Below are 23,212 nucleotides of genomic sequence, written 5' to 3' on the forward strand. Positions count from 1 at the left end.
AATACAAACATTTTCCCAAGCGGTCACACTTAAATGTCAGGTGGGTGGATCGGCTGTCGGGTGGGTGTATTTGCTATAAGTAGAAGAAGTTCGATATTTGAGATCGATTAATTTTTTCTAAACACAGCCCTGCCAACTCCTTGGGAAACGAAAGAAAATGCATCTTGAAGATTAAGATACACACAACAATCCGTAAGTGCGTCAGAATTTTCAGAACTCGCGGTTCGCTAGAACTCAAGAAATAATCACTTAAATGTTACTGTACATCTGAAAGCTATCGCGCCGTAGATAGCCCTGAATACAGCGAAGAAAAGCGTTCGCAACCCATCCGTCCGGTATTCAATATGTTGTCGGTTCTGCGAAATACCTCGGAGGCCGTTGCAGTTCTCGCATCCGTGGGACTCGGACTGGTTTTGCTCATGTTTGTGGCCGCCACGCCGCCAGCCGTCGAAGCCACCCAGTCGGGCATTTACATAGACAATGGCAGGGATCAGACAATTATGCACAGGGTGCTAAACGAGGACGACAAGCTGGACGTTTCCTACGAGATCCTCGAGTTTCTGGGCATCGCTGAACGTCCCACGCACCTGACCAGCCACCAGTTGTCCTTGAGAAAGTCGGCTCCGAAGTTTCTGCTGGATGTCTATCATCGCATCACGGCTGAGGAGGGTCTTAGCGATCATGACCACCATGCTGATGATGATGAAGATTCCTACGAGCGTGGCCATCGCGCCAGGAGAAGCGCAGATCTCGAGGAGGATGAGGACGATCAGCAGAATAACTTTATCACCGACCTGGACAAGCGGGCCATCGACGAGAGCGACATCATCATGACCTTCCTGAACAAGCGCCACCACAACGTGGACGAACTGCGTCATGAGCACGGCCGGCGTCTGTGGTTCGATGTCTCCAAGGTGCCGAACGACAACTACCTGGTGATGGCCGAACTGCGCATCTACCAGAACGCCAACGAGGGCAAGTGGCTGACCGCCAACAGAGAGTTCACCATCACGGTGTATGCCATTGGAACCGGAACGCTGGGTCAGCACACCATGGAGCCGCTGTCATCGGTGAACACAACGGGAGACTACGTGGGCTGGCTGGAGCTCAATGTGACCGAGGGCCTGCATGAGTGGCTGGCCAAGACGAAGGAGAACCACGGCATCTACATTGGAGCACATGCCGTAAATCGACCTGACCGCGAGGTCAAGCTGGACGACATTGGGTTGATTCACCGCAAGGTGGATGACGAGTTCCAGCCCTTCATGATTGGCTTCTTCCGGGGACCGGAGCTGATCAAGGCGACGGCGCACAGCAGTCATCACAGGAGCAAGCGAAGTGCCAGCCATCCGCGCAAGCGCAAGAAGTCCGTCTCGCCCAACACTGTTCCCCTTTTGGAGCCGCTGGAGAGCACGCGCAGCTGCCAGATGCAGACCCTCTACATAGACTTCAAGGATCTGGGCTGGCATGACTGGATCATCGCTCCGGAGGGCTACGGGGCCTTCTATTGCAGCGGAGAGTGCAATTTCCCGCTCAATGCGCACATGAACGCCACAAACCACGCGATCGTCCAGACTCTGGTCCACCTGCTCGAGCCCAAGAAGGTGCCGAAACCCTGCTGTGCTCCAACCAGGCTGGGAGCACTCCCCGTTCTCTATCACCTGAACGACGAGAACGTGAACCTGAAAAAGTATAGAAACATGATTGTGAAATCCTGCGGGTGCCATTGAATTCAATTTACCACTTAGGCTAAGCAATATAAAGCATTTCTGTGTAGATGTCCATCTCGATGTACTAATCTCGAATATTTTTTATAGAAATATACAGCGCTGTACCTAACTGAAATCGGTGTGGGATTAATTTGGCCTAAATAGAGTTTAAATAAAACAACAGAGGCAGATTTAAAGTAGAGAAAACATACATTTTTATTGTCTCGTAATTTGGTTGATTCTCAATTCAACTTAAAGTGTTCGAATGCATAATTAAAAAAATAAACATTCAGTTAAAACATAATACTAGCAAACAAACAACTTGGTTGCCCTTCGTTTAGTATACATACTCATTTTGATTGATACGTTTTCATTTCGATGGTAAACATTTAAATGCATAATTCATCAGATTTACATTCACTTAAAAACAATAATAGGTGCAAACAAATTTATCTTATCTGTTTTAACATGGAAGTTTTGGGTATACATAATTATTTTGATTTTTAATGCGCGCTTACAAGGAAAGTATTTAACAAAGACCACACTTTAACGCTTGTGAATCCAATGATGTCGGAAGGCAAACAGATCCATAATTAAGTTTCCGACACGTTTGTCAATTAGACAAGACATTAAGCGACCATCAAATACAGGCACGTTAACATTTAACGACACACAAGCCTCTCTGAAAGGAAAGTAAATTAGATATGAGTAGACTTGTAAATGTTTTCGGGTCTTACAAAATCTCAAACACCGGAATGAAGTTTCGGTAGTATTCCTTCAACGTGAATGATCCATTTATGGTTTTGGCCCGACTAATGCTGAGCATTACATCTGGATCCTTTCTGTACAGGATCACAAAGATATGTCGGTTGGGCGACTCGATGGGTCTGGCAAATTTACCGAGAACACTTTCAATAAAAGCCGGTGAGCTATTCTTTTGGAACTCCTCGCACTCGCCCTCCGAGTAAAGCAGGAAGAACTGTCTCTCGATGAAATGCGAATTGAATGGCTGCGGTTTTTCTTGCAATTCCAGGTTCTCTTCCAGTTCTCGCGCCCAACTGAAGTTGGCATTGACGCTCAGAAGATACAAGGCTGGCAGCTGAGTAGATGGCAGAAAGCTGATGGGTGGAGGCTTGGCAAAACCGGCGGAAGATTCCTCGCTCTCCAAAATCTTCGATAGGGTTTCAGTCAGGACGGCGTAATGGCAACCCACCGAGGCATCGCGGCGCCACATCTCCTGGTCGGTGCAGTGCCTCAACACTTGGTTGTACATTCTAATGAAATACTGACGCGTTTTCATGATCATCTCAGCAGATGGCTTGGTCATCACCATCCAAATCCATTCATCGATGAACATATGAACGTTGCGATCGCTCGCAGTCAATTGGCTGTCGCATATTTGAGAAAGGCGCATTCGCGGAGGACCTAGATAAATAAAACCATCATGTTAGGCTATAATAACTTGGAATTCATAGTCATAGATTACCGCAAAACAAGGCAACTGTCAGGGGAACCACCATGGTGGCGTAAATGATATCGTTCTTCTGCTTGTTGCACACAATCCAGGGTGTGCGAAAGTTCAGAGTGGAAACTTCCAAGGGCTCCAAAAAGTCGCGAAGCACTGTGTTGGGATGCAGGTGAACATTTCCGGAATTGGCTGATTTCAAACAGTTTTTTCCCACATCTACAGCACAGATATTGGGATACATCCCAGCTGTCAGGGCCGCCTTGACCATGTGCCAATTTCCGGACATCTGGTTAAGAATCGGCATACTCAGCTTACCACGACTATGGATCAAGTTAGTTGACCGCAAGGAGCTGACAATTTCTGAACGAATGCAGCTAATCTGTTCCATCAGCCCGTTCAGGACAAAATTATATTCATCCGTAAGGTACATCGGCGGTATCTTGTTATGCAGTCGATGCTGCCAGTCCTGAAACAGGCGCAGAAAGATGAAGTGATCGGAGAACTGATTGTCGGCCAGGCGAGCCCGCTCGTTCTTGATGCGATTCTGTATGTAAATGGTGAATCTGTCCCACAAGTGGTCGACGTCTTCGGTGAACGGAATGCCCAGTGGATCAGCCGTCAACATAGAGCTCACTATAGTAAGCATTGGATCCAGGCAGCGTAATAAGATGCCGAAGATCAGCATTCGGCCGAGTTGGCAAGGAACCGGAATGTCGGCCAGCCGACAGCCCAGCCAGGTCACATCTTCGGCCTCATCTAGGACGTCTATTTTCTTGAGGAACTGTACGGCATGGTGCACGTTGACCAGCGGCGGTGGCGAGATGGTAAAGCCCATATACTCGCTTATAATCATGTTGGGCGCAAGTAATTTAACCGTCAGGCAGATCTTGTCCAGCTGCATGGTTTGCAGGCGCGGCTGACTTATCTCCCCGAGCTCTTCGTAGGCTTCCTTGTTAATCAAACGAAAGCATTGTGCATCCCCACCTAAGGAAAACGGGATGCAGTAGATATTTTATAGTATATATAATACAGGTACTTACCCTCGAGATCAAGGAGAGACTCCCTTCGCAGGAGGCAGTCCTTGGCCACCCACTCGTATCTATCCTCCCCGCTACAGCTGATGCTGTCATAAATATTGGTCAGCTGGCAGGCGGTGTCTATTTCATATTTGAAGGACACATTCAGGGAGAGCGATTCAATTATATCCGTGGTCAAAACAATCTTTACGGTGTCATCGCGTGCATTGACCAAAGCGTCGATATACTCCTTTCGCATGTTCTCGTGCAACAGGAATATGGAGCACTCCTGCAGGTTGCCAGTTAGGCAGTGACTCAGGATCATATAGTTTAGCTTGACAATATGATAGTAGGTGGGCAAAATGATGAGAATGTTGCCTGAAAAACGCAGAAAAACAAGTAACGTCTTCATCAAGCATAGGCAGATATATTTTAAGGTCAACTACTTTAAGCTAACAATCTTACATTCTACTAAATCTACAAAGTAGATTGTTAAAACCCCTTTGCCTCATTTCAAAACGGTTTGCTTCAAATGGGTTTAATTTATTAAATCTGATTTACAAAGTTACCTATACATAAATAAACGCGGCATTCCTCCATTCGTATAAACTAGGTTTTAAGACAGACACACATTAATAAAATAGATCGATATTACTAAATGGCTTTGACATCTTCGGCTACAACTAATATAACTATTTAACAGACATAGGCATGTATGTGTTTTGTTTTTCGTTTAGAGGCGGCGCGACATCTGGTCGTTGATTTGTTCACAAGGTGAAGAGGATATAGCAGTATCTGAGTTAACCGGCACTTAGGGCTATGAGCGCGGCTCGCCCTCCAACTCCTTGATTTGCCGCAGGATCTCCGACTTCTTTTTCACCTTGTCCAGCTGGTCCTTGTCCAGTTTCTTCTGCTCGCCGGCCTGTATCCTGCTCTCGATCTGTTCGATTTCTCGGATTTTCTTCCGCAGCTTTTTCAATTGCTTGGCGGGATCCACCTCCTGAGATCCGTCCAGTTTCAGGGTGTCCTCCAGTGCCTGGGCCATCGAGTTGATCTCCCTGCTGCCGGAGGGCTGCTGCTGATTGACTTTTGGCGGCGGACACGTGCTGGGTGGAATGACCAGGACACCGGGCGTCGGTGCCTTTGGCTGCCTGCCGGCATCCTTGTCCTGCTTCTTAGCTCTGGTCCTCTCCTGCTTCTCGCGCTCCTTCTTGGACTCGGCGGCCACCAGGGGACACATGCCAGGCGGCACTCCGGCCTGGCGCTGGGCAACGAACTGCTTGCCCTTGCTCTCGTAGAGCGGCACCTCCTCCTGGGGCACGTAGCCGTCCTTGACGCGACGCGCCTTCCGCCAGGTGCCATCCGGCCGCTTGGTGGCCGGGATGAACTTGCCCTCGCTGCTCTGTAGATAGGTGCTCATCTTGCTGCTTCTATAAAAAACAATGCCCAATTGCCAGGCGATACTAATCGATAGATGGCATTGCAGATGGGACTTTTTGCGCGGCGAGGGTGTATTTTCCCGCGATTAATCGCTTTCAAGTTTGGCGAACAAGTCACTTCGCAGCCGTTACGAACCAATTTTGAATCCATTGTTTGAAATTTTGTTCTATACTCAAATGTACTCTTCTAGTGCATGAATATATTTAATAATGTAAACCCTTGAAAAAGCTATGTAAAACATTTCGGCTAGGTTATACCTAAGCTTACTTAGTAGTGCCTTCAAATTTGATGAAATCTCCGAAAACGTACCCCTAAAGCCACTAATATAGAGTACACTTACCTGGCGGATACTCCGGTTTGGTGCGCAGCAGATACACGATATCTATAATAAGATCGTAGTCCACGAAATCCGGCTTGGCGCTCTTCACCACATAACCATGCAGGCTGTAGTTGTTCAGGACATCTATGCACTCGTGGTTGCCATTCATGGCCGCCAGCGAGATGGCGTTCTGCTGGTACAGATCGACAATGTAAGGATCGGCGCCCATGAAGAGGAGCAACCGAAGATGACTGGGCTTGTTCAGCTCGGAGGCAAGGTGGACCGCCGTCTTGCCATTCAGGGAGTGGCGGTAGTTTACAGGAACCAGGTCATAGTTCACGGCATACAGAAAAGGTCGTATGGCCGCATCCGTGCCCAACTCTCCGTAGGCGTGCAGGCATTGATCCATCTGCTCGTTGCGCTGGCTTTCTGCGCCAGAAGTCTCTGGAATCTCCTTGTAAATGTCCGGACCCTTGTGTATCCCGGCCAGGGCAATGCAGCTGTGCAGGTCGTTCAGGTAGGAAATGCGCGGTCCCGTCTCGGGTTGCATCATCATATTTATTTCCGATCCCTCGCCAAAAAAGCCGGTGAACATCCTGGTAGAGTCCATCTGCGAGAGCAGAATAATCCGTAGGTTTGGGTGGCTATTCAAGGCGAGGCGAATCTCGGTCAGCAGCAGATCGGTGTAGGGATCATGCAGATGCACGTCATTCACCACCAGGTGGCTGATGTTGCGGAACCGCTGCTTAGGTAGGGAACGCAGGAAGTACTGAGCCGTCGAGAAGATGATGTAGGTGTTGCAACTGACAGCGCTAAAGCTGGGCAATTGGATGCCCACCGTCTCGCCCAGCTGCTCTCCAAAGAAGTTGGCCATCCGCTGGCTGTTGTAGGTGGCCACAATAGCAAGCCTTTCGATGCAGATGATCCTGGCGTTGGATTTCTTGATCTGGCAGTCATCCAGTATGAGCAGTGGCAGGAACACGGTCTTGTCCCAGGAAAGATCGGCGTTGAGGATAATCACCCGATTGGCGTACAATGGCCACATGATCTCGGCGCGCAGCCGGTGACCCGGAAAGGTGGTCAGGAAGTTACGCTGCGCCTCCGTCCAGAGGCGAGGATTCGGTGGACGGATGGCGGCCAGCGGAACGTGCAGTGACGTCAAGTCAGACGCACTGGCCTTTCGGGAGACCATGTCTGCGGACAGCTCCAGATCGTCCTTGCCCATGAAAGACTTCCTGCCCAGCAGCGTAAACATGTCCAGCGTGGCCGTCGGGGACATAATGAGTTTCTTGGGCTCCTCCAGGTAGTGGCGACATGCCTGCTTGTAGATCTTAACGCAGCTGTTCCCATTGCTTTGGACAATCTGCGATCGCAGACCCAAGGAGCGGGCGCGATTGGCAAAGGCTTCATGCTCGCTCGATCGGAATGTGCACGGAAACTGCTGGCAGCAGCGCCTGCCGGCTATAAAGTACAGCAACTGCTGCGGGATAAACTTGTCCTGGATTATCTTGTTCATTTCGGGAGTGATCCAGTCCGTCTGCCACGAAATTTCGCAAATTTCGATTTCTTTCCCGCGTCACGTCACGAAATAAATTCCGTTAGTGCCGTGCTTTGTAGAAATAATGGAATGGTGGAATGAAACACACAGAGTTGTATTTTCGCTGAGGTTAAGCTTGTTCCTTGGGGTATTCCTCTGCCTTTACTCAAACAAAATTGTGTGAAATATCCGAAAAATGTATAAAAGGTGTGCAAAATATTGAAAAAACAAAGCAAACTTCGTTCTTACTCGACGAAAATATAAAGAGCTATATGTCAATAGTACAGAAATTGTAAAAATCGACGAATTCGGTATTACAATAAAATAAAATAAATCAACTTGCAACCTAAACCTTATTCTATAAAACTTATACAAAATCATCCAGCTTCGTCTAAACTCATATACTTATTATAATAAACGGCATATATCGGTATATTGATTCTATTAAATTCTCAAGATATACATAGTCGACAATTAAGTAGGAATACTAATAACCAACATAAAATAAGAAGTTTTTTATTATTATTATTTCCTTGTATCTGAAACAATGAAATCCCCTAATGACGTTGCGATTGCGCAAAGTAAATTTGCCTTCCAGCAATGCTTTCGATGTCAGTTCCGATTTTTTTTATAGAAAATAGGTTTCAAATAATTCCAGCACAAACTATATAAAACAAGTCCTTTAAATTGAGCTTTAGTGCAGAATTTATTTTGCAGAGAGTTCTATAAATTGTTATGTTATCCATCGTGTGTCATCCTTGCTTACATTTATCAAAATATCTATTACATTTAAAATACAATTCTTAATTCCATTTAATGTAGAATACATATATAACTAAGTAAGCTACAGGGGTTTTGGTTAAATCCAAGTTATTATTAACCCCATTAGCTGGTACCGAACTGTGCTACTGGTACCGTCTTAAAGAAAGTTAGACTTTTCCACAGAATTTTGAGATCCGCTGCTCTGGTTTGACCAATTGGCGTTTCCGTTCTGCAATAGTTTCATGAGTTAGTTAGATGTATTTTTTGCGGAAATGTTGCAAATACACACCTGTTGGTCATTGCAGCCCGAGTTGTCGGCCTTGTTCATCCCGTTGACACCCGGATTGTTTGGGTTATTAGATCCCTTCCGTCCGCCAAAGTTGTTGGCGTTGTTGTGGCCGTTCTGAGCCATCCAGGATAAAAAATTTCCTCCCTGCGAAGTAACTGAAAGAGTTTTTTGTTTGAAACAATGATAGAGATGTTGAGGCTTGCCTGTTGGTCCTGATTTTGATTCTGCAGCTGGTTGCCGACCAGGCTCCACTGGTTTAGGGCAGCAGCGACCAGTGCGGGATTGATCGGCAAGGAGTTGAGATTAAGCATAGACTGGTTGCTCATATTCTGGCCCGGGTTGGAGGAGGTCGATCCCTGCGAATTAATGCCCAGCGCCTGCAAATTGGGCATGTCCAAGTGGCCGCGGTTCATCCAGCCATTGCTGCCGCCCACGTTGCCGTTGTGGGGCTGATTCATTCCATGGAAATTTCCCTGCCTATTGTTGTACTGGTTGCCTGGGTCCTGGCGATTAGCGTTCCCACCATTCGAGTGATTATTGCCATTGCTATGATAGCCCCCGCCCGAATTTCCGCCGTAATTATTACCATAGCCGGCAGTGCCATTGCTATGATTATTGGTGATGGCTGAGTTCTCACCGCCGTGAGCACTGTGTTGGTTATTACCTCGGTGGTGTCCATTGCGACCCGGATTCATCTGGTTACCCTGGGAGTGGTATGATTGCATGCCGAAGCCGTTGGTCGAGTTATAATTGTAGCTCTGTGTCTGCTGACCCCTGTTTTGTTCTGCCTTTGGGGCAGCATTCGACACATGCACCGAAACACCTAAGAAAAGTATGTTGTTAACCTATTTTCATTTTCTTATCTCCAATAACTCACCCTTAATTATATGGTCCTCTCCGCACAGAGACTGTGCCACATCAGGATCGAGAAAAGTGACAAAACTAAAGGCCCTGAAGGGTCGGGGAATAAACACGTCGGTGACCTCGCCAAACTTAGAGAAATACTCGCGCAAGTCGTCAGAGTTTATGTCCTCTGTGCAGCGGCCCACAAAGACCTTGCACGGTACCTGATGTCCCATGCCCTGGGAGATTAAAAGGGTTAGTTTGAGCACAATTTAGGGAACTCTAAGAGGTGTTACCTTAGAGTTGGGCACCTTAACCTCGCACCAACGACCGTCGATGAGGTGACGGTTGGAGAGAACGCGCATCTGGGCGTCGTAGGACCCAAAGCGTACGAATCCAAAGCCTTTGGACTGCCCCGACTTGGTTTCCTTCTTGATCTGGGCCATCAGCACTTCGCCAAAGGTCTCAAAGTACTCCCGCAAGCTATCCTCAGTTGTCTTCCAGGGCAAGCCCAGAACTATAAGATCAGTGCATCGCAAACGGGTCTCGATCCGTTTGGTCTTGGCAGTTGAGTTCTCCAAGTTATCGTCGCTCTTGCGCTTGTTTTCTATGGAGGATTATAGAATGAATTTGGGTGCCTCTTTAACCTGTAGAAACCAAGTCATACCCTTGGGAAACACACAGAAGTAGAGGTATTCCCCCCATCCAGCGTCCACGCTGGGCGGAAACAGTCTGCCCTCGTTGGAGCGAACACCGCGAACCGCCTTAGTGTCCAGGTTGCGGTACTTGAGACCGCAGGAACCCGGAAACTGGGCCTGTAGAGTGGACACCAGCAAGGTTCCATCTTCCTCAGCTGGCAACTCGATGGGCTCGTCACCCTCCTCCTCCGAAACTTGAACGAAATCCATTACCAAGGAGTCTGCTGAAAACGACACGAAGTTAAAGATCTCGATCGCACAGAAATGATCCACCATATCATTCAATCAACTGAAGCATCCCACATATTCTGCATCCCTGCATTCATGAAATGGACTCACTCAATTCATCCGTTCCTTCCAGATGCATTTCAAATAATGTATATCCCACACAAAACGCTTTGAAAAAACACTTTTTACACACAATTCTCAAATGACCCAGTCAACACAAAACGATTTTCAGTAATAAATGAAATAAGTTAAATTCTTTGCTCAAAAGAAGTCAAAATAAAAAATATTTAGCACACAAAATTCGTCTGACCTAGTCAACACAAAATGGTTTTCAGTAATAAATGGAATAAGTAAACATTGACATAAGCAAAGAATAAGAATGCATGAGCCTACTTGATCAGTAATCATTATTAAAGTAAATAAAATGGTATTACATTTTTGATTCTGGTTTTCTGTTGATTTCTCATAAGAAGTATCTTATCTTAATGTTTTGTGACTTTCAATCATATTTTTTGCGTTTATTGCAAGTTACATGGGAATTATAAATAACGATACAAAAGTCATTATATCTTGGGTTAAAACTGAAGCACATACAAAATAGCAGGCCAAACTAGAAAGTAAAATGTATTACCAATCCTCTGAACTTTAAAACTAAAGATTTTCCGCACAACGCAAGGAAACCAGTTAATAAAAACGGGAAAATTTCACCCCCAACAACCGGGTATGTATCTATCTGGAAATTTCAAACCCCAATATCTGTGTGTCTGCAAGTGTACGGACTCGAATACACATTGCACACACACACACGAGAGGTAGACACCCAAGAGAAGTGGATAAAACCAGTTCCACCCAAAAGGTCCTAAAAAGTAGTTACACAACAATTCTTACACTATTGATAGGAGTTAGATGATTCACTTTAATATCTGACCCAATTTCTGATAGCGCTTCCACACGTTTTTTGCTGTTCTTGATATTTTTTTATATGGAAAGTAGACTCAAAAATTCAGATTTAAGCTCGCACGCTCTCTCACAAGTATTCGATTCACACCCAGGCAAATTCAGATCAATTCACTTTACGTTACACGCTCGTTTTTCAACACAAAACACGCAGTTTATCCTCATTCACTTTCAATACGTGCGTAATAAAAAACAGGTAATATTTACAATTGATATTTAAACATTTTTTCTTTAGAAAAGTGAACCATATTTTCCTGGCCTTTCACTTTAGATTTTCCTGTATGTATCCGCTTGCTAGTGATGTGAGTAAACGTAAGCTCATCGCGTATCGATAATTTGGGCGAGGTTTTGGTTTATACCGAATCGGTTTTATCGATGAAATTTATATCTACATGACATGGGCTCTTTCAGTTTTCCGATAGACATTTGAAGCACTTATTTTTAATTAATATATTGTGCTAAAAGTTTAAGATAAGATAAGATAAAATTGTACAATAAGCATAATTAGTTCAACACAAAATGGTTTTCAGTATCAATTAAAATATAACAACTTTGACATAAATAAAATGGAATTAAATGATCATTTCTGGTTTAAAAAAGTCATTATACTTGGGTTAAAACTGTAGCAGATACAAAATAGCATTCCAAACTAGAAAGTAAACAGTCGTACCAACACTCTGTTCCTTGAAACTTTAAAAATTTTCCACACAAAGCAAGGAAATCGACGCATAATGACATTAAATCAGTGGTCGGCACACACATACCATCACAAGTTTGCCTTGCATTAGTGTGAGTGTAACAAACACGAAGTTTGCGCGCGGCGTGCTGATGCGAGACGTTTCTCTGCTTTGCACTGAGATCCTCTGCCGCAGCAACAAAAAAGCGCCCCGAAGTTGAGAAAAAAATGACCCGAAGACCCATGCCGAAGTCAAACGAACATGTATGTACGTTATACGTGAGCGAGCAGAGGATGGGCAGAACACTTCCCTATGCTCACTAGATAGGCCGCTGCCGACCACTGCATTAAATCAATAAATCTGTGAATGAAAACGGCAAAATTCCTCCCCCAACTGCCGGGTATGTATCTATCTGAAAATTTCAAACCCCAATATCTGTATGTCTGCAAGTGTCCCTGCAGTTCCACAATTGAGTTAAGCGCCCAATCATCACGAAGCCGACTGCGACGTCGGCAGAGAAGCCAGCGACGCCGGCAGAGCTGAGCGCAAAGCGACGCGCTCTCAGTCGGGTCCGCAAAGAGAACGCACAAAAAGTAATTTTGGGCTCTCCCTCTCTCTCCATGTCTCAGACGGAAAAGTGCGTGTGATGGGAAGGAGGCCCAGCAACTAAAATATATAGACTTTTGTGCACCCTTGCCTTTTGAATAGTGCGACATTTGTTCGTAAATGATAAAACAACGATTTAAAATAATAGGTTTCTGTTTTAAAATATTTGTATTTCTTAAACAAATTTATATGTTTATTAATATAATTTAATAATATGTAAAGTTTTAAAAATATATTTTTATAAACCGATTTGCATAGTCGAATATGTCTATAAGTACCCTGCTTTTATGTGCAAGATGCATAGACCAAACGGGACATGCAAAAAAAACAACAACGGCTTAGCGGAACCGTTGTTGTTGTTGCTTGTTGTTTTTCTGGAAGGCACGCGCCTTTTTTCGTCTTTTCACTTGCGTTTACTTTAGTGAAGGAGTTAGAAGTTGAAGCAAACATACCAGCAATTTACTAAATTAAATTAAATTAGTGCCTTAAAAGTGAAAAAGAAACGATTCCCAGGTAAGTCTGTCGCAGACTAATAATATTGAAAACAGTGAGAGTAAAAAACAAGATAATCTATATTAAAAATAAGGGAAATACAAGATTCCCAAAATAACACGTGGCGGAAAAAAATAGCTGTGAAAAATATTAATTTTTGACGTGAAAAGCAACAAATGGTGCATATAATAAACAAATCTGTGAAAGAATTTAAAAATCTTATTGAGTGCAAAGTTTCTAGGGACAAAAAATAAGAGATGTTTGTTTTTAAAACTTATATTTGTGGTTAAAATTCGATAAAAATGAATATTAATAACATTTAACAACAATTCTTACTTTTGTGTACGTATTTAAATAAAAATCTCAAACATCTCCAATTTTCAGTTTCTGGAAAAGTGTTATTTTTTTTCCGCAACTGCAAAATAAATAAATGTTTTAATAAATAATATAAAATACATAAATAATGTGTGGTTTATTTTTCGTAATAATTGTTTACAACAAAATAAAATAAATCAAGTGACCGAAAACAAAAGTTTGCTAATTTCTTCTCGATATTTCTTGCATTTTCTTATATTTTTAGACAAGGCTGAAGGTAAATCTATAAAAAAATGGAAGGCTAAATCGTTCCATCTTAAGCATATTATCCGAGGAACTTGTTCTGTCCCACAACTTACTTATTAAGTAAGTTTTTATTGAGGCTGAAAGTAACTATTGTTTGTAAGTTTAATTTTTAAAAGACTTCTGGGATTTTTACATTGAATGCCAAAGATAACATTTCTTTTATTATAAATAAATCTTACAAATAACGATTACTTTCGGTCACTCGTTTTTATTCTCGTCTTGTTTTATTTTTAAAACTAATTTTTTTCTAATACTAGATGCAATCGCCATGGTCGATCCCTCGGAGCCTCCCGAAAAGGCGCTGCAGAAGGCAATGCGGTGCGTTAAAAACCAGATGCTGAGGAGGAGGTGCCAGCGACCCCGATAACACCGGAAACCCCCGAGCTCAATTTTTAAAATAAACAAATAAAAATAAAAATTACAACTGAAATTTTTTTTGCTGCTAAGCGCTCAACGTGCGCTGAAAGTGCGCTTTTTCGCTGCTTGAATGAGCGCTCAACGTGTGCTGAATGTGTGCTTTTATCGCGGCTCAATCGAGCGCTCAACATGTGCTGAACGTGCGCTTTTTCAGCTGCTCAATCGAGCGCTCAACATGTGCTGAACGTGTGCTTTTTCAGCTGCTCAATCGAGCGCTCAGGAGGGTGCTCAAAAAAGCGCTCAATGAGTGCTATTTTTTGAGCACTGATGAACCCTAGGACATGCCTATGTTAATTTCAGCACATAGCTCCATACAAATTGTGCGCTCATTGAGCGCTGAGTGATGAGCTTTTTGCAGTGATTGAGTGCTCAATAAGCGCTGAATGGTACTGCAGGGGTACGACACGAGTGCACCTGCATACACACACAAGAGGTAGACACAGTGGGAAACCCAGTTCCAACCAAAAAAATCCTAAAAGGTAGTTACACAACCATTCTTACACTATTGATAGGAGTTAGATGCTGCACTTTAATATCTGAGTTGATTTCTGACAGCGCTCCCACAAGATTTTTGCTGTTCGTGATATTCTTTATATTGAAATTCAGATTTAAGATCGCACGCTTTCTCACACGTATTCGATTCACACCCAAGCAAATTCAGATCAATTCAGGTAGTCACTTTACGTTCCACGCTCGTTTTTCAACACAACACACGCAGTTTATGCACATTCACTTTCAATACGTGCTTAATAAAATACAGAATATTTACAATTGATATTTTAACATTTTTTCTTTAGAAAGTTGAACCATATTTTCCTGGCCTTTCACTTCAGATTTTCCTGTATGTATCCGCTTGCTAGTGATGTGAAAAAACGTAGGCGATGTTTTTGTTAGTACCGAATAAGTTTTATCGATAGAATTTTTATCTACATGACATTAGCTCTTAATATTAGTTTCCCTTTCCGCCGCTTTTTAGCTTTTTCAGTTTTTCGATAGACTTTTAATTAAAACCTTTATTTTTTAATAAATTAAGAATAAGTTATAAAAGCTTAAGTTGTGTGAAAATGTGCCAAAGAAAACCATCAATTGATTAAACGAAAAACAATTTCTCTACATTTAGATGTAAATGTGTACATTTTATGTAATTTAATTTGAGTTAAATATTAAACTAAAATTAAAAAAAAAAAAGAGTAATTCGTTCAACACAAAATGGTCTTCACTTACAATTTAAAAATGTCAACTTTGACATAAGCTAAGAATATGAACGAAATGAGTTTACTTAACCAGTAATCATTATTAAAGTAAATAAATTGGAATTAAATTTTCATTTCTGGTTTTCCTGTTGGCTCATATGAAATCTTATTATCCCTCTTATCTTAATACTTTGTGTCTTTCAATTATCTTTTTTGTGTTTATTCCATGGCAATTATAAATAAAGATAAATCAGTCAAATCTTGGGTTAAAACTGGGACATATAAAAAATATCATTCCAAACGAGAAAGTAAAAAGACATACCCAATCCTCTGTACTTTGAAACTATAAAGAATCTCCTCACAAAGCAAGGAAATCGCGCATACTGCCATTAAATCAATAAATCAGTGAATGAAAACGGCACAATTCTTATCCCAACTGTGGGTATGTATCTATCGAAAAATTTCAAACCCCAATATCTGTATGTCGGCAAGTGAACGACACGAGTACACACTGCATACACATACATGAGAGGTAGACACACAAGAGAGGTGGAAAAACCCAGTTCCACCCAATAGGACCTAAAAGGTAGTTACACAACAATTCTTACACTATTGATAGGAGTTAGGTGCTGCACTTTAATATCTGACTCGAGTTCTGACAGTGCTCCTACACGATATTTGCTGTTCGTGATATTCTTTATTAGCTTGCACGCTCTCTCACACGAATTCGATTCACACCCAGGCAAATTCAGATCAATTCTGGTATTCACTTTACTTTCCACGCTTGTTTTTCGACACAACACACGCTTTTTATGATCATTCACTTTCAATCCGTGCGTAATAAGAAACAGGTAATATTTACAATTGATATTTCAACATTTTTTCTTTAGAAAGTTGAACCATATTTTCCTGGCCTTTCACTTCAGATTTTCCTGTATGTATCTGCTTGCTAGTGATGTGAGAAGACGTAGGCGATATCTTTGTTTATATCGAATAAGTTTTATCGATGGAATTTCTATCTACATGACATGGGCTCTAAATGGGAGTTTTCCCTTTCTGCCGCTGTGGCGCTTTTTCAGTTTCCCGATAGACATATATTTAAAAAAATTTATTTTCAATAAATAAAGAATAAATTCATAAAGTTTAAGATGTGCCAATGAAAACTGTCTATTGCTCAAATGGCAAACAATTTCTCTGGATCTTTATGTAAATGTGTAAATTTTATGTGAATTAATTTGAGTTAGATTTTAAACATAAATTGTATAAAAAGAGTTATGGTTCTAAATTATTTATTAAATCATATTTTTGTGGCAAACTCATTTAACCAGGGTTTCCAAATGGAAAAATATTAAGAATGTCGGAGGTCGGATCTTTTCAAAAGTGAAGTACATTTAAAATAATTGCAGAAATAAAAGATGGGAAAATATGTACATTTTTTTTTAAATTTCCACTAAGTAATGCAATATAAGATACTAAAAACAATCACCCATGCCTGTAAAAAAATCTTTCTTGTCACCATTGTGGATATAAAATTTGAACATATTCCAAACAGTAAAACGATATAACTCCCATAGCATCAACTTCAATATTATAAAAACATCAAGACTTTATTAATCAATAACATTTATTATTTACAGCTGAAGGAGTTTTTTTTTTGATCTTGCATGAATGACAAAATGCATTAGTTGGTTTCGAAATATTAGTGATTGGCGGTGCCGACTTTAACGTGAGCAGTCTAACAATTATGATACATTATTTATACACAATAAAAAAGGCATCGTTGATTTGCACTACACAAATATTATTGTATTTTCTCGTAATATTAATAAAATCACAGTGAAATATTACTGCACGCCGTAGAGTTGAAAATGTAGTTCTGGGCCTCCAGAATGTGCATTTCAGTTAAACAGATAGCAACTAACAGGATAATATAACCGCTATACCGGATCGCGCGCAGAAAGTCCCACAGTTTGTCGCAGAATATGCTGAGCAGGACGCAGTGGAGCAGGGCGTGGACATTCACGATGCGCCACGTCCAGGCGACGCAGAAGAACCAGGTGGACTTGAAGATGTAGTCCTGGCAATGCGACTGGCTGGGGCTCACGTCCTCCCGCTCCAGCATGTTCTGGTAGACGGCTATATAGCGATTCCACGCCGTCGAGCTCAACAGCAGCTGACCCGTGAAGCTGATCACGTTCTTGGCCACCTTCCTCGTAGTGGCCTTCATCTTCGGAATCATCATCGTGGGCTCCGGCAACTTCGAGTCGCTCATGGGTATGATCGAGTAGCCTCTTCGCGGCGGATTGTTCTTCAGGTAAAAGAATATGCCCAGCAGCAGGGCAATGCAGCCGAGTCCGTCGCACAGTCCATCCACATAGTAGCCGGATGTACCGATCTCCGAGCGCTCGCCGCGTATGTGCTTTCTCACGCGCGCCACATGCCCGTCCAGGTCGTCCAGGAAGGTGCGGATCTGGAAGAGCAGCACGCCCAGGCGCCGGTAGCCCAGACTGTCTGAAGCTACAAGCTTTCCCGCCAGACAGGCCACGCCCACGTGGAAAAACGATATCATGTTGGGCGTGATGAAGGTGGAGCGCGAGAAACCAATCACATTGTCAAACATGGTGGCCAGCGGGGCGAATAGATAATGGTTGGTGTGGTCCAACAAAATGGCCTTCACAGTGATATGACAAAGCGGGTTTATATCACAGGATATCCAGGTGTGGTCCTCGTAGGACGGCTGCCTGTCGGCGGCGGTGGGGAGTTTCGTACTGCTGCTGCTGCTGCCGGATCCGGACTCCGAGGTGGACTGTCCTCCCGCGACGTTATTGGGCAGGGAGACATTCGTGTGGTAATTCCTATCGATGGCATAGTTGTGGATGCGCAGGTAGAGCTCCACGTCCATGAAAACGTAGAAGATGATCAGCAGAAACAGCAGGGTGAGCAGGATCTTGCTGATCTGCGAACTTGGCCCGATCATGGTGACACTTTGAGGTAGAGTTTAACACTAAATTCTTATCCAGGTGTTTTCAGGGAGCGACTGGAATAGCAAAAGGGAGAAATGTATCAGTTTTAATATTTGAAAAATAATTAGAAAAATGGGCTTAAAAACAATGATAATATAAACTTATTAGGAAAACCCTTTCCAAATAAATAGAAGTGAAATAAATACAGAGTACACACAATTTTTGTTTAATCCCTTAATCTAGTTCTTGAAAGTTCACTAAAAATATAGTCATGTCGACATCTCTAACGTTTAGCAATACATTCTTATCGAGGGGATTTTTAGGGAGCGACTGCAATGACGAAAGAGTGAAAACATATCAATATGGTCTATATGGGATGACTAAATCGGCCCACTTGGGCATACATACACAGCCACAATCACCCCACCCGCACACTATCTAAATCTACATACTATCTCAAGGTATTTGCGGAAGCTTTTAGCTAGGCGCTAGGAATTAAACCCTCTATTAGTAACCTTTTAAGTGCCAATGATGATTAACGGGGCTTCTAATTGGCTGCATGTGTGTGCGTGCACGCACCAATCAATCAGGTGTACGTACAAGTGTACATATGTGTGCATGCGACCGTAAGATAAGTGGGCAAATGGTATTATCATCTATTTATAAGCCCAGAATTGCCGATCGAAACCATATAACTGGGGCAATGGCAGTTTATGCTTAGTTTATGGCCTCCACTCACCGCCTTGCTGAATCATTGCACACGAATATACACTGTATCAAAACATTCTAGTGTTTATCACTCTGATTTCTACGAATTTCGAGCAACCTGTTGGGGCTTCAACCAGCGGACACTGTGGCACTTAGACGTAGTCAACAACAGTACATAAATATAGAGTAATTGCTAAAACACACAGGTAAATGTAAAAGTTTATGTTAATTGTTCGTAAATTTTGTAAATTAATAGCCGAAGAGTGGCCAATGCAGCGCGATCTATCGCCTGCTAGAGATGGTCGGCCGAACTATCGATAACGTTTTGGTTTCATCAAATTCGACAGGTCCGGTCACGCTGGTCTAATAAACTTTTCAATTTCAGTCTATTTTGTTAGTTTTAAATTGTTGTAATAGCTATTCATTACTTTTATAACACAAGACCATGATTGCGAGGACCCTGAGGGCCTTGGGTCGGCAAGGTCCCCGCCTGATGCTGCCGAGCAGCACCGTGTGCCGCCCATTTCACGCCGTTCCGGCAAACTTCAGCAAGGCCTACGACCACGATGGGAAAACAAAAGTCACTATTTTCAACACGGAGACGGATCTGGGACTCATGGTCACCGGGTACAGCCAGTACGGATTCAGGCTCAACAACGACATGGTTCTCATAGGACCCATATCCGTTTTTCCCAGGTTTGTGCAATGGGCGTTTGCAACGGGTGGCCGAATTATGTAAACAATTGCATGTGGTATATGCTGTGGCATTCCGCATCCTTTTGGTTTTCAAAATTTGAACATTAGTTTTCGGATCCTTTATCATAAAGTTTCTGACAAAAACCTAAGGAATGTGTTTAATTTTCATTTAAAATTCTTTATACAATGTTTAGTAACGTAAAATCAACCAATGGCTGCGTTTGATGCTTAGGAAAAAAAGTATTATTTGGGTGATAAACATAATTCTAAAAATATTTTAGTAAACACATTACTTAAGTTTAAACATTTTAAAAATGCTTCATTATATTTCAAAAATATTTTGTAACGGTTTATTTGTTTTCTTTTCGAAACTTAAACAGAGAAATTTAGCGCATTCAAAGCCTTTCAGATTACCCATTAACTCTTCTATATTTAAAAAATCCAATATCTTTTTTATTCACAACAAATTTTGATATTTCCAGATCGGTTCTGTCCTGGAACGTAAACAGCTTCGAGGACATCAACGAGGAGAGTCTCAGTCTCTTTCCCACCCTGGAACCAAAAATCGACGTCCTAATCATTGGCATTGGCGACCAAGCGCCGCCGCCAGCTCTTTCCAAAAGGATTATAGAATTCATGAAGAAGTACAAGATAAACGTTGAGGTCCTTCGCACAGAGCAGGTAGGTACCACCGCTCTTTTACAAGATCCCTTTTAATAAAAACTACTTCCCATAGGCTTGTGCCACCTTTAACTTCCTGAATGCTGAGAACCGAATGGTGGCATGCGCCCTGATACCCCCCTTGCACCTCACCTACAACGAGAACGACATTCTGCAGGCGAAACTGCGGAAGAAGGAGCTCTACGAGACCGAATAGGATTACTTAGATACATCTAATGCTTGTTTGAAAGGCTGGTGCTTCGTTAGGAATTAAACTGTTTTATAAAATTCAGATTTCTTTATTCGTATAGGCATAGTTGTAAAGTGTATAAAAGCTAGCAATCTGGCAGTCAAACTGCACTCTCCTCCTTGTCGATTCAATTGTGTTTTCAGTCGGCTGTGGCGCCCGGATAGCGCTCGATGAGCATGGCCACGCCCTGCCCTCCGGCTGCACAGGCGGCGACCACTCCCAGTTTGCCGTCCTCGCGAACCAGGCGGTTGGCCGTGTGCATGCAGAGGCGGACGCCGGTGGCCGCGAAGGGGTGGCCAATGGACAGGGAGCCGCCCCAGTTGTTCCACTTGGACAGATCGGGGCTGCCGACCTTCTCGTTCAGACCCAAGTATGTCTTGCAGAACCAGTCGGAGTCCAGTGCCTTCAGATTGGCGACGATCTGACCAGCGAACGCCTCGTGGATCTCCCAGGAGTCAATATCCTTCAGGCTGAGTCCAGACTTCTTAAGTAGCTTGGGAATTCCGTAGGCGGGTCCCAGCAAAAGCTGGTTGACGGGATCCTGGGACACGTACAGAAAGTCGCGCAGATATGCCTTGGGTTTCAGGCCCAACTGCTTTGCTTTCTCCTCTGTCATGATCAGACAAGCGGAGGCACCGTCTGTTAAGAAGGAGGCGTTAGCTGCAGTCACAGTGCCGTAGGGCTTCACAAAGGCGGGTCTCAGCTTGGCCAGGCTCTCGGGGCTGGACACACGGATGCCGTTGTCCTTGTCCACGATCTGGTCCACGCCAGAGACCTTAAACGGCACCAGGTCGGTGAAGTAACCCTTCTCTTGAGCCTCCTTGGCCAGAGTGTGGGAGCGCAGGGCGTACTCATCCTGTTCGCTGCGGGAAACGTTAAATGCGGAGGCCAGGCGATCGGCCGAGTGACCCATGGTCTCACCGGAGGAGAACTCCGCAACGGCGGGCAGTTCGGGGGCCAGGAAATCAGGTCTGAAGGTGGCCAGCAGGGACAATCGCTGACCCAAGGTCTTAGCCTTGTTGGCTCTCAAGAGCAAGGAACGCATCTTGCGGGAGTGACGGATGGGCACATCCGACATGAACTCCACGCCGCCGGCCACGATCACATCGTAAGTATTGGTGGCAATGAGACCCATTCCCGTGGTGATGGCCTGTAATGTTTGGGATATAGATGCATACTTATACGAACAGCTTGGGATAGTATTACCGCATTGGAACTGATGCACGCCATGGTGACGGTGTGGGCGGGTGTCTTGTTGCTAAAACCAGCCGCCAAGGCTGCCTCCCTGGCAATGTTGGAGGTCTTGACCTCCTGGATAACGCTGCCATAGACAATATAGTCAATGAGCTCCTTGTCCAAGCGGTTCTTTTGCAGCAACGACCTGTTGATTAGAATTGGGTTAGCAAATAGCCAACTTATAAGGTTTTTATGGTATAAGAAACCCACAAAAGCGAATGCCTGGCCAGTTCATGGGGCATCAACTTGGAGTAGGAGGTTCCTGAGGTCAGGAAAGGTGTACGAACTCCATCGACCAAGACTATATTCTGTCCATTTCTCTGTTTGGGTTGGGGATTCGCCACAGCGGCCGATAAAGTGCGGCATTGAACTGTAATAAAGAGTAAAACATATAGTTATCCTCCAGTACTTTTCAATATTAATTTATTTTTAATCATGATGTACCCCAGCCACTATCTTTCACCCATAAGACGTCACTGGCAATTTCGAGTTTGGACTTTGGCCCTTTCAGATTCAATCGGCGGCTGCTGCCACAAAACGTTATAAATTATCAGAGGCAAAGTCCAACTGGTGCAGCATATATTTATGATCATTTAGATTGATTAGGTGATCATTATAAAGATGTAAACTCACCTTTCCTGGAAACGTTCAACAGGTTAAAGGCGTTACCCTTGCGGCAGACATTTTGTAGGCTCATTTTGCGAAAGTTTTCGGATTTCTTTTCTCGCTTTTCTCGGTGTTGCGACTGCAGCTGTTTGGCTAGAGATGGACGCCGGATTCCGATTCTGCGGTTTGTTATCGGCATTCACCAAGTGCGAGTATCGAAAGCTTGGTAAAGAAAAGCTTACGAATGTTGAATACCCTTTTCTAAGAAATATTTTTTAATCTCACCCTTTCTTAAAATAAAATAGATTATTTTGTAATATTTATTTATTTATGTATCTGTAGTACCCTACTATAAACGTATATTTGCTAAGCTTATTTATAAAAAATTGGACAACGTTTTTATAGTAATTCTAAATGATGATGATAATTAATTAAAATACATAACTAACAAAAAATAAAAAATATATTTTTAACAAATTATTTTTCGATTTTGAATTACCGTCATGGAAAACTTTGTTATCTTTTTGTCTGTTTCTTCTGTATCTCATATATGTATATACTTTTTACCTATGTACAACGTATATTTAAATCCAAATTGAAGAAAACCCATAAAGGGATAGATTTCTCCAATGGCCTTGACCCTCGCTGCGTCTCGATTATCCTATTAAATGTATGTTTACGATGTCCAACTGCCCGCCCATTCGTCACCTACGAATTGTGCACATACCCTTTCCCATAATAGGAAACCATTAGCAGTGTCCTTGAACCACTATGTAAATGATAAGATGTAAGAAAATAAGGATCTGTATGCAAATGGACAT

The 23,212-nt window shown here is 43.1% G+C and overlaps 7 protein-coding genes and 1 long non-coding RNA gene across 12 annotated transcripts; 3 read left to right on the top strand and 5 right to left on the bottom strand.

Annotated features, from left to right (window-relative positions):
- The first annotated feature begins 145 nt into the window (after window positions 1-145).
- On the top strand, window positions 146-1,845 carry gbb (glass bottom boat). The gene has a single exon (XM_070995254.1). The coding sequence runs from the start codon at window positions 345-347 to the stop codon at window positions 1,728-1,730; it is 1,386 nt and encodes a 461-aa protein (XP_070851355.1). The 5' UTR covers window positions 146-344; the 3' UTR covers window positions 1,731-1,845.
- Window positions 1,846-1,931: 86 nt separating this feature from the next.
- Window positions 1,932-7,762, bottom strand: bgcn (benign gonial cell neoplasm). Its single transcript, XM_017074585.4, has 5 exons — window positions 5,974-7,762; window positions 4,218-4,571; window positions 3,196-4,161; window positions 2,447-3,134; window positions 1,932-2,391 (listed from the first exon to the last, which is right to left on the bottom strand). The coding sequence occupies exons 1-5, from the start codon at window positions 7,466-7,468 to the stop codon at window positions 2,256-2,258; spliced, it is 3,639 nt and encodes a 1,212-aa protein (XP_016930074.3). The 5' UTR covers window positions 7,469-7,762; the 3' UTR covers window positions 1,932-2,255.
- On the bottom strand, window positions 4,601-5,658 carry Pym (partner of Y14 and mago). Its single transcript, XM_017074587.4, has one exon. It carries the CDS (start codon window positions 5,611-5,613, stop codon window positions 5,011-5,013), a length of 603 nt encoding a protein of 200 aa, XP_016930076.3. The 5' UTR covers window positions 5,614-5,658; the 3' UTR covers window positions 4,601-5,010.
- A 414-nt stretch (window positions 7,763-8,176) lies between the features above and the next one.
- On the bottom strand, window positions 8,177-10,305 carry TBPH (TAR DNA-binding protein-43 homolog). 2 transcript variants are annotated; one of them, XM_017074595.4, is made up of 6 exons: window positions 10,051-10,305; window positions 9,680-9,990; window positions 9,418-9,622; window positions 8,744-9,363; window positions 8,541-8,684; window positions 8,177-8,480 (listed from the first exon to the last, which is right to left on the bottom strand). In XM_017074595.4, exons 1-6 carry the CDS (start codon window positions 10,289-10,291, stop codon window positions 8,409-8,411), a joined length of 1,593 nt encoding a protein of 530 aa, XP_016930084.2. In that variant the 5' UTR covers window positions 10,292-10,305; the 3' UTR covers window positions 8,177-8,408. The 2 variants fall into 2 exon arrangements, with proteins under 2 accessions (XP_016930084.2, XP_065720096.1); XM_065864024.2 differs by lacking the exon at window positions 8,177-8,480 and having other exon boundaries at window positions 8,542-8,684; window positions 9,205-9,363.
- A 2,096-nt stretch (window positions 10,306-12,401) lies between these two features.
- LOC139352586 (uncharacterized) lies at window positions 12,402-14,092 on the top strand. Of its 2 annotated transcripts, none has more exons than XR_011603810.1 (3): window positions 12,402-13,383; window positions 13,622-13,722; window positions 13,920-14,092. It is a non-coding gene; the product is annotated as an uncharacterized lncRNA (long non-coding RNA). The 2 variants fall into 2 exon arrangements; XR_011603809.1 differs by having other exon boundaries at window positions 12,836-13,062.
- A 2,768-nt stretch (window positions 14,093-16,860) lies between these two features.
- Cpes (Ceramide phosphoethanolamine synthase) lies at window positions 16,861-19,211 on the bottom strand. 3 transcript variants are annotated; one of them, XM_017072169.4, is made up of 2 exons: window positions 18,975-19,211; window positions 16,861-18,309 (listed from the first exon to the last, which is right to left on the bottom strand). In XM_017072169.4, exon 2 carries the CDS (start codon window positions 18,247-18,249, stop codon window positions 17,104-17,106), a length of 1,146 nt encoding a protein of 381 aa, XP_016927658.2. In that variant the 5' UTR covers window positions 18,250-18,309; window positions 18,975-19,211; the 3' UTR covers window positions 16,861-17,103. The 3 variants fall into 3 exon arrangements, 2 of the variants coding, with proteins under 2 accessions (XP_016927658.2, XP_036669401.2); XM_036813506.3 differs by lacking the exon at window positions 18,975-19,211 and adding an exon at window positions 18,751-18,769; XR_011603808.1 differs by lacking the exon at window positions 16,861-18,309 and adding an exon at window positions 18,556-18,565 and having other exon boundaries at window positions 18,975-19,156.
- A 78-nt stretch (window positions 19,212-19,289) lies between these two features.
- Window positions 19,290-20,659, top strand: LOC108008294 (NADH dehydrogenase [ubiquinone] 1 alpha subcomplex assembly factor 3). Its single transcript, XM_017072106.4, has 3 exons — window positions 19,290-19,639; window positions 20,122-20,320; window positions 20,376-20,659. The coding sequence occupies exons 1-3, from the start codon at window positions 19,389-19,391 to the stop codon at window positions 20,514-20,516; spliced, it is 591 nt and encodes a 196-aa protein (XP_016927595.3). The 5' UTR covers window positions 19,290-19,388; the 3' UTR covers window positions 20,517-20,659.
- Mtpbeta (mitochondrial trifunctional protein beta subunit) lies at window positions 20,578-22,578 on the bottom strand. Its single transcript, XM_017072105.4, has 4 exons — window positions 22,419-22,578; window positions 21,996-22,155; window positions 21,756-21,930; window positions 20,578-21,699 (listed from the first exon to the last, which is right to left on the bottom strand). The coding sequence occupies exons 1-4, from the start codon at window positions 22,480-22,482 to the stop codon at window positions 20,689-20,691; spliced, it is 1,410 nt and encodes a 469-aa protein (XP_016927594.1). The 5' UTR covers window positions 22,483-22,578; the 3' UTR covers window positions 20,578-20,688.
- Window positions 22,579-23,212: the final 634 nt, after the last annotated feature.

The sequence above is a fragment of the Drosophila suzukii genome, chromosome 2R, assembly GCF_043229965.1.
Source record: "Drosophila suzukii chromosome 2R, CBGP_Dsuzu_IsoJpt1.0, whole genome shotgun sequence".
Lineage (NCBI taxonomy): Eukaryota > Metazoa > Arthropoda > Insecta > Diptera > Drosophilidae > Drosophila > Drosophila suzukii.